Source organism: Filicampus tigris, chromosome 12, assembly GCF_054856515.1.
Source record: "Filicampus tigris isolate MCC_2025a chromosome 12, RoL_Ftig_1.0, whole genome shotgun sequence".
Lineage (NCBI taxonomy): Eukaryota > Metazoa > Chordata > Actinopteri > Syngnathiformes > Syngnathidae > Filicampus > Filicampus tigris.
The window spans coordinates 12,448,918-12,457,487 of record NC_141228.1 but is presented as its reverse complement, the minus strand read 5'-3'; the positions used below and the strand labels follow the sequence as shown (position 1 = coordinate 12,457,487).

The window sequence follows — 8,570 nt, the reverse complement described above, 5'->3', positions numbered from 1 at the left end:
AGTGAAAAAAAATATTCAAAACGGAATTGTATTGACATGCTAAAGGTACAATTTGATCAATAGCCGACTGACACGGTCCCTCTTATCCACACCCCACCAATCAGTGTCACCACTCTGAGCTACATTTAAATGTCACTCATCACCACCCAAGTATACAGTAATACCACCTCCCATCCTCTCCATTGTCCGTCTAAAATAAGAGGTGGCAAAGTACTCACACTCTGTACTTAGCGGATGTACAGCTTCAAACCCTTTAATTATGTAAAAATAAAAAAATACAGACTCTGAAATGTATGTGTCGATAAAAATGTCAATTATACTGTAAGCAATACCAATTTTGCTAACTGGGCACAACATAAAAAAACATCTATGCACATAACAGTTTCTCTTTTTTATTAACTTTCATGGTGCTCATACTGAGAGGAAAAAACTAGCAGACATTGGCGCAAGCTTTTATACTATCAAAGGTACGTGTTTCCATAGCTTTGTTGACATTGTGAATTGATGAACGAAATGTGCAGAATAAGTTAATGATAACTTGCCTTCTATGCTTTTTGTCAGAGGAGATGGAGAATTTTTGAAAGGCTGACTGGTGTTTTTTAGGTTGGCACAGGACACAAAATATTTGCCTCAAATTATTCTCAGTGTTGCCAAAATCAACATTGTCTTAAGTAAGGATATGGATGGGGAATAGCTTGTTTCTCCAAATCTGTTGCACTTTTGTCATTTATGCTCCTTGGTTCACGTTCCTTCATGTTGCTGCTTATAACTCAGCTCAACTTTAGTAGTGAGCACTTAAAAACAAAAAACACAGCTGTAATAAAGTGCTCTACATAAATAAAAATCAGACATGAAACATTTTAAAACAATAAAACTAACCAATTAAAAAAAAAAACCCCAACAAATAATAATGATAATTATGATTAAAATACCAAAATAGTAATACAGTAATACAAATAATTATAATCAATAAGATGTAATTTTTAGTAAAAATGTATCTCATTAAAAAAATGAACCAGCAGCAGACCCTCTGTCTTGAGATCATTGGTCTCAAACTCATGGCCCGGGGGCCATTTGCGGGGTGACATTTTACGGCCCCCTACTTGTTATCAAACTTCAATGTTAGAGCGACTTCCATTTTCAGCCATGTCATCATCCTGTTTTTTTTTTTCTGTGTGTTTTCTTTTAAATCACTTATGGGCTATCATGGCTCATATTAATGGCAGCTTTTGGTGGAAGAAAAAGATATTCTGTCACCCAGTCAAAACCTGCTGTGAATAGAAAGGTTGGTGACGGTCATGGACAATGTGAAGACATTTGAATCCACAGAGAAAATTGTGGTGGTCAAAAAAAATCAGACGTCATGACTCAGCTAGACATGCTGACAAGGATGCAAAGTACCAGGGATCTTGTTCACATTCTGAAAAACCATTAATGCTCTGAACTGTCATTACTGAGAAGATTGGATTAGTTCTACTTTTTTGAATACTTGAAGAACTTTTTTATGGAATACTTGATGCGGCCCAGACACACCCAGACTCCATCACAAACGCCCCCTCCCCACACAAAAGTTAAGTTTGAAGGTGATCTCAAATTAGAGGTTCTCAATCAATCAATCGATCAATCAATCAATCAATCAATCAATCAATCAATCAAAATCTCAACTGAGTTTGACTACCTCTTTTCAACATTTTATGTTGTGTCATCATCTGCGGTGGATGAATAAGTAACAAGCTTATTTTGACAAAGTAAGGAGTAAAAAGTTCAAATTTGGCAAAGTAACATTTAGAAAGTACAACTGTAGGGAGTCCAAGTTAAAATACTCAAGTGCAGATACTTGAAAAATCTACTATAGTAACAAAATATTTGTACTTCATTATTTCACACTACCACCTTGTGCCTAAGTCCGCTGATAGTGTAGTGGTACACACGCCTGAGTTGTGTGCGGGCAGCGTGGGATCGATTCCCGCTCAGTGACAGTGTCTATGTGTGCCCTGCGACTGGCTGGCGACCAGTTCAGGGTGTAGTCTGCCTTCGCCCATTGACGGCTGGGATAGGCTCCAGCAACTCCCCGCGACCCTATATAGGATAAGCGGTTTGGAAGATGACATGACATGGCATGACCTTGTGCCTATAATTCTACAAATAATTTATTGAAATTCTATAGTAGGCCTTAATGACAGCATCAGCCAAAAGAAAAAAATATACTGGTCTTACTTAATATAACGTGTCATTTTTTTTGTGTTGACACGCCAACTGGTAGAATTTGACCGCACCCAGCCACGCCCACATTTAAATATCACTCTTCACCGTCGAAGTGTTAAAATTGATTTGGCCCGACCTCTACTGGATGGTCACATTACTGAAAAAAAGTAAAGCGAGAGAACCTGTTTGCTGACACAGTCGGTATTATTTTTCCCGTCTGGCTACTATAATTGAAATGGAAATTTTCTTTAAAAGTTGTTAAAATGTACATATAGGATGTTTTTAATTCTTCGAACTCCTTCCCACACAAAGTGCGCTTTACGGCCGGGAAGTGACGTACTTTTGCTACGTGTCCGGAAGTGGCGTTGTGTTCGACATGGCGGCGCAGCAGACCGATGTTGACGAGCTTTTCGATGTGAAAAATGCCTTTTACATAGGCAGTTATCAGCAATGTATCAACGAAGCTCAGAAGGTGAAGGTAGGTCACGTTTTGTGAAGGGTTTAGTATCTTAAAATACGATCGTATGCTCTGTTGCCAACCCAATTGGACCGAACGTTACCAACTACATTATAAACTGTAAAACGGCGCATAGTTCTGTTCTGTCATTACGCTGAAAAGATTGAACGAACACATGCTTTTATTTAATTTTTTTCTTCGAAAGAATTCAACACCAGAAAAGGAGACTGAAAGGGACACGTTCTTGTACAGAGCATACATTGCCCAGGTAAGTAGCCCGCTTGTCGTGTGATGTGATAGACTAGTCTATCGATAAGCAGAATAAACATGTTAGTCATATTCACCATACATGTTGTGTATTATAGAAAAAGTATGCAGTCGTCATGGATGACATAAAGGCCAACTCTGCACCTGAGCTTCAAGCTGTCAGGATGTTTGCAGAGTATCTGTCAAGTGAAAGCAAACGGTAAACAATATGGCAAAAATGCTTGATCCCCTAGACTAGAGGGACTATATGCTAGTAGTTTGAAAGAAAAAGGGGACTATTATTTAGTAAATTGTAACTTATAAGGGTGTCATTTTATTGGCCTATATATATACTGTCAACTAGACTGAATTATTTTTCTGTAAAGGTCTAACATGTAAGTAAAATTCACAGGTCACAGAGAGAATACGCTGACAGATAAAATTCAGTGATTGAACAACAGAACATCTTGAAAAATTGTCGTTCTCTACTGTTGGTTTCCTACATAGGGATGCTATTGTGGAGGATCTCGACAAGAAAATGGCAAAGAGTGTGGATGCTGCCAACACCACGTTCCTCCTCATGGCCGCTTCTATCTACCACCATGCGGCGAACACTGATGCTGCTCTCAGGACTCTGCATCAGGGAGAAAGCCTGGAGTGGTAAGCAGGGCTTAAAAGCATTATTTTGTCAATCCAATGAATTGGATTTTAAAAACATGTTTTAATTTCCATGCCATTATTCAAGAACATGCCATTATTTCAAATTGACTTAAATTGACTATGATTCCGTTACAGGTTTGGTCCATAACATGTCAGAAAAAAAGCTAAAATATAGATTTATTTTTTCAAAAGTAAAAGCAAATGTTTTATTTTGATTTAGCGCAAAGATAATCAGTCTGCTTTCACAGAGGACTACAGAAAACAGACATTTACTGTTGAGAGCCTCTAATTCCAAGCATTTGAACAATTTTAATCAAAAATGTATACAAACGGTTCATCGATTATCAGAAATTAATTTGATAATCGATTGGATGTCGTTGCACCTCTATTTTACACAAATACTTAACTAATAACTTAAAAAGTGAAGCAGGGAGCGTCTGTGCCACTGATTGCACAAGTCAAGTCTATGAATGGAGCCGACAGTCTCAAATGTCCACAATACTATAGTTATAGCGGCCGGGGCAATCTGCTTCTTCTTTGACAATCATGCTATAACTTGTTTGTTTTTCAGCATGGCCATGTCAATTCAGGTGCTGCTGAGTCTGGATCGTGTTGACTTGGCAAGGTAAGAAGCAATAGATCTGGCTAAAGAGAGCCATGAACGATGGCCAAATTTGCAAGTGAATGTCAGTTTTGTTTTATAGATATCCAGCAAAGAATTCATGTTTCAAATGAATCCAGTGATGGGAATGTACCGTCATTGTCACCTGTCATGCTATATCCAGTGAAACTTTTAATGTTGAACTCTATCTGTCAGGGACACTGTTCGATCGCCAATTAGTTTGGATTTTAAAAAGACATTTTCAAAGTAAAATAGAAAAAATTCAAAAGGACAAACATTTGGGTTTTCAGTGATTAAGTTGGCATAATGACTCACAGATCACGCATTAACTTTTGGTGTATATTCTTCTCATGCTCTTAAATATAGAGCGCTTTTCCAGGTTGGTCCTTATTTTGGGAAAAGAATAGAAAGAAAATCCACAAATAGCAAAATTAATTTAAAACCAAACGTGAGCAACAGTTAGGTCTCTCCCACTATGCTGTAGTTTTGACAGTGGTCCATGTTTTTCAATAGGAATTGCAAAACAGTCAAAGAAGCAAAGCACACCAAAAACAGTCATTTGATGCTTGTTGAAGTGTTGTAAAATATGCCGATGATGCACATGATGGTGATTCAAGCATGTTTTAGTTGTTTCTCATCATTACAATTATATTCCCTGGCAGGAAGGAGCTGAAGAAGATGCAGGAGCAAGATGAGGATGCAACGCTAACCCAGCTAGCCACAGCATGGGTTAATTTGGCTGTGGTGAGCAGATCAGTACCAAGATGCTCAGTTGACCAGCCAAGATTTTCACTGATTATTGCCTTTTCGTCCGCTGAATGCTTTCACACTTTTTCATTGTGCACTGTTGATGGCCCCCTGCGTGTGGTCCCAGGGTGGAGAGAAGCTGCAAGACGCCTACTACATTTTCCAGGAGATGTCAGACAAGTACTCCTCGACGCTGCTGCTTCTCAATGGGCAGGCAGCCTGCTACATGGCTCAGAACAAGTGGGAGGAGGCCGAGGGAGTGCTACAGGAGGCACTCGACAAGGTTAGATGGAAATGTGATGTTTGGTAGACTTAGGTTTCTTGCTGCCTTATACCCTCTCACTGAGCTAAACTGGCTCACATTCTGATAATCCTCAATGAGAAAAGAAAAAAATTGGTTTATCTTTATACTGTCAACCCCTGCATACTTGTGGTTCGGCACCCGTAGATTTGCATGTTCACGGATTCGAAAAAAAAAAAAATCCTTTCAATTGGCATCAATTATATGCGCATTTTTGAACTGCGCGCCCTATCCTCCACGGATAGCTGGTGTCGACTGTTCACGCCATCTGTTATGTAACAGGCTGACTCACAGATGCATTTTCACAAATAGGCAGATATTAAAATATTTACTTGGTTCTTTAACTTCACAATTGAGGTGTGGACAGCCACTCCTGATAACCACTCATTTGTGTACAAACAATAAAAAGTCAATTCTCCATACTATGTCTCCTTTGAAATTAAGTCTCAGCGGAACTGTTAGAGACTACAAAAAAGTAAAAATTTTTTCATGTACTTTACTTTATTGAATAAGGCACTCAGAAGACTTCTCAAATAGTGCTGGGAGGAAAAAAAGGTTCCCTACCCAAGCTTGTATTTAGCGTTGTATAAAAAAAAAAAATGTATGTATCCATCCAGTCAGCAGAGGGCGCCAAAGCGCTTGCCATAAATTCCATTGGATGGGCAGGTTGACTAATGGACGTTGTTGGGGATGCACATTTGTGGTTGACATTTCATGTCAGGTTAACTTTGATTGTAAACCCCAGATAAGACCTTTGCTAATGGGCTTGCGTAGTAACTGGGCTATATGGCAATAAATATGACCCCACGTTTATGACGCCATGATTGGCTGCTGCTGGCTGTGGTAAAGTTATTATCTCGCCGGTTAACCTTTTGCAATGTTATGTTGTACTAAACAGGCCAAAATGCAGAACAGTCATTTTCCTAGTGGAATACAAATCTCACAATGTGGCTTTCCCCCCACTTTCTTTCTTTGCTAATCCTCATTTACAGGACAGCAGCCACCCTGAGACGTTGATCAACCTGGTAGTGCTGACTCAGCACCTCGGAAAAGCCCCTGAGGTTAGACTTTGGAACTTAAGCCGTGAGCCAGGTCACACGTTTTGTCATTTCCTCTTGGTGAATACACTCTCACCTACTCTTGTTGCGGTTCCTCCATTTTGGTTACTCCATGATGTTGTTTTCACCCGGTGGCATTTAGCCATGCATTTTCATTCTTGCATTTTCTTCTGACCATGTAAGGCGTCGTCTAATCATATCTTTGCGTTTAAGTGCTGCGTCCGTGCTTTGCACTCTTATAAACGTTCATAAGATAAAGACTTGATAGTAATGCAGCGAAGTGCTGAACATTGACTCCGAGCCATCACTACGGCGAGATAACTACTGATTGCATCTTTTTCAAGGTTAAAGCTTTGTGCAATAATTTCAGGTACACTTCCACAATCGATTGAGGGTAGCAAGAATTCTGTTTTACATTCCCATACTTGCCCAAACTTTTTGGTAACACTGGCTGCAGTGTAAACAACATATAGAGTTTGACTGCAGATTTTCCACTTTGCTACTGCTCAAACCTTAGATTAAACAATATGAGTCATTTTTGTTTCAGTTCCCCTTCATCTTTTATTAATTTGTCCACAGGTGACTAATCGGTACCTCTCTCAACTCAAAGATGCACACCGGGCCCATCCATTCCTCAAAGACTATTTTTCCAAGGTGACCTACTTGTCTTACTTGCAGTCCTCTTGATTATGTGACATGACTGATTTGTGTAATTACGTGCTTGTGAAGTTTGTGTATCATTACTGCTTTGGATCATCAGCACTCGGATTGCTAAAGTGGGGTACACACTTACTGATTTTTGACATCCAAACAGATTTTTTAAAATGTGGTAAACCCCACACGTGTGGTAACTGCTCATGCACACGCACACATTTTCTGCTATAGTACTAAGATGGAACTTTGAATTGCAGCATGGACATTCAAAATGACAGAAAATACAGAGAAGAGTAGAAGAAGTCACACAAATCGAGATTTTCATACTGAAATACAAAACAAATTCAGCATGTTCAATTACGGGTCCCAACTGTTTTCTGAGCAGATCAGGGAGAAAAAAAAGAATCACTCTGAGGCATCTGACAATCGAGCCTTTGGTGGCTTTGATCACAAGGGAGAGGGACTGCTCAAATTTGACCCGATTGTCAGTATGTGTGTACCTTACTTAACCCGGCCTGTTGTTTTGGTGGAAGTGCTGCAGGCGTTGTGGGAGCCCTGCCAAAAAGTACTCCAAGTCTTTGGCCTTTGTCACACATATAGTTGCACAATGGCGCAGATGTACATAAACACTACACACTACCAAACAATTCATGTTATGCACAGCTGTTGTTGATCTTTATTTTTTCTTCTTGTTTTTGTTTTTCCCCTGCAGGAGAATGAGTTTGACAGGCTAGCGATGCAATACGCTCCCACCGCCACAGCATAATGGCCTTCAAGTTAACCGTCTGCTTGTCCCGCTGTCTTTAATGTGCAAACCTGGATTTATTTTGATGATTTATATGAAGAAAAAGTGTTGACATGAAACTTTACCAGACAAATGGATGTTGCTGTATTAATTCTAAAATACACTAACTGGTCATTAAATGTGTTAGAAATTAGAAATTCTTCTTGACTGCACCCTCCACATCATGGATGCATATACTACTTTCTAGGGAAGTGTTTCCCAACCTTTATTGAGCTAAGGCAAATATTTTACATGATTACAAATCTTACGGAACACCAAACCAAATTCACCAAAAGTGGTTGCCATCGAGCGGAAGATTTTTTTTTTCTCTCTGTCACTGCACATAGCTGACATATGTAGATGGGGAAAAAAAGATATATTATTTTCAGTAAATAATTGTCCGGATAAGTAATTTTTGGCAACACACCTGATCGCTCATGGCCCGCAGTTTGAGAATGTTTTTTCCGGCCCTGCCACATCACTTTGATCTCCTTGTTGCTGAACTGCGCTGCATCATAATAAGATCTGCCCCTAATTTGTTTGGGTTATCTGATTTAGCTACGCAACAGTTACAAAATATTGGAAACTGCTCTCAAGAAGAAGCTGTACTCTTCGACAGCACTACACACCACAACCACGTCAATAAACATCGTTAAACCCACAGCACACTCAAAACTGGCAAGCAGAAAGGCGTCAGTTTTGGATGCCATTAGATTAGGCAAGTGCAAATATGGTCACTTGCGTAAACAATGATGAACATTTCTCATGCTTGTAATTGAATTCACTTTGATGTGCATTCCTTTGTAGTTCAAATAAAAGCTCAACACGTATTGGGG

General features: G+C 39.4%; 1 protein-coding gene across 1 annotated transcript; it reads left to right on the top strand.

Annotated features, from left to right (window-relative positions):
• Positions 1-2,517: 2,517 nt before the first annotated feature.
• Positions 2,518-8,564, top strand: cope (COPI coat complex subunit epsilon). Its single transcript, XM_086047206.1, has 10 exons — positions 2,518-2,683; positions 2,868-2,930; positions 3,028-3,128; positions 3,416-3,568; positions 4,140-4,193; positions 4,853-4,934; positions 5,065-5,220; positions 6,231-6,299; positions 6,876-6,950; positions 7,663-8,564. The coding sequence occupies exons 1-10, from the start codon at positions 2,582-2,584 to the stop codon at positions 7,714-7,716; spliced, it is 909 nt and encodes a 302-aa protein (XP_085903332.1). The 5' UTR covers positions 2,518-2,581; the 3' UTR covers positions 7,717-8,564.
• Positions 8,565-8,570: the final 6 nt, after the last annotated feature.

Coding starts and splice junctions, on each gene's coding strand:
- cope (XM_086047206.1), top strand. CDS start 2,582: ATGGCGGCGCAGCAGACCGATGTTGACGAGCTTTTCGATGTGAAAAAT. Junction 2,931..3,027: donor ACAGAGCATACATTGCCCAG/GTAAGTAGCCCG, acceptor TGTGTATTATAG/AAAAAGTATGCAGTCGTCAT. Junction 3,129..3,415: donor CTGTCAAGTGAAAGCAAACG/GTAAACAATATG, acceptor TTTCCTACATAG/GGATGCTATTGTGGAGGATC.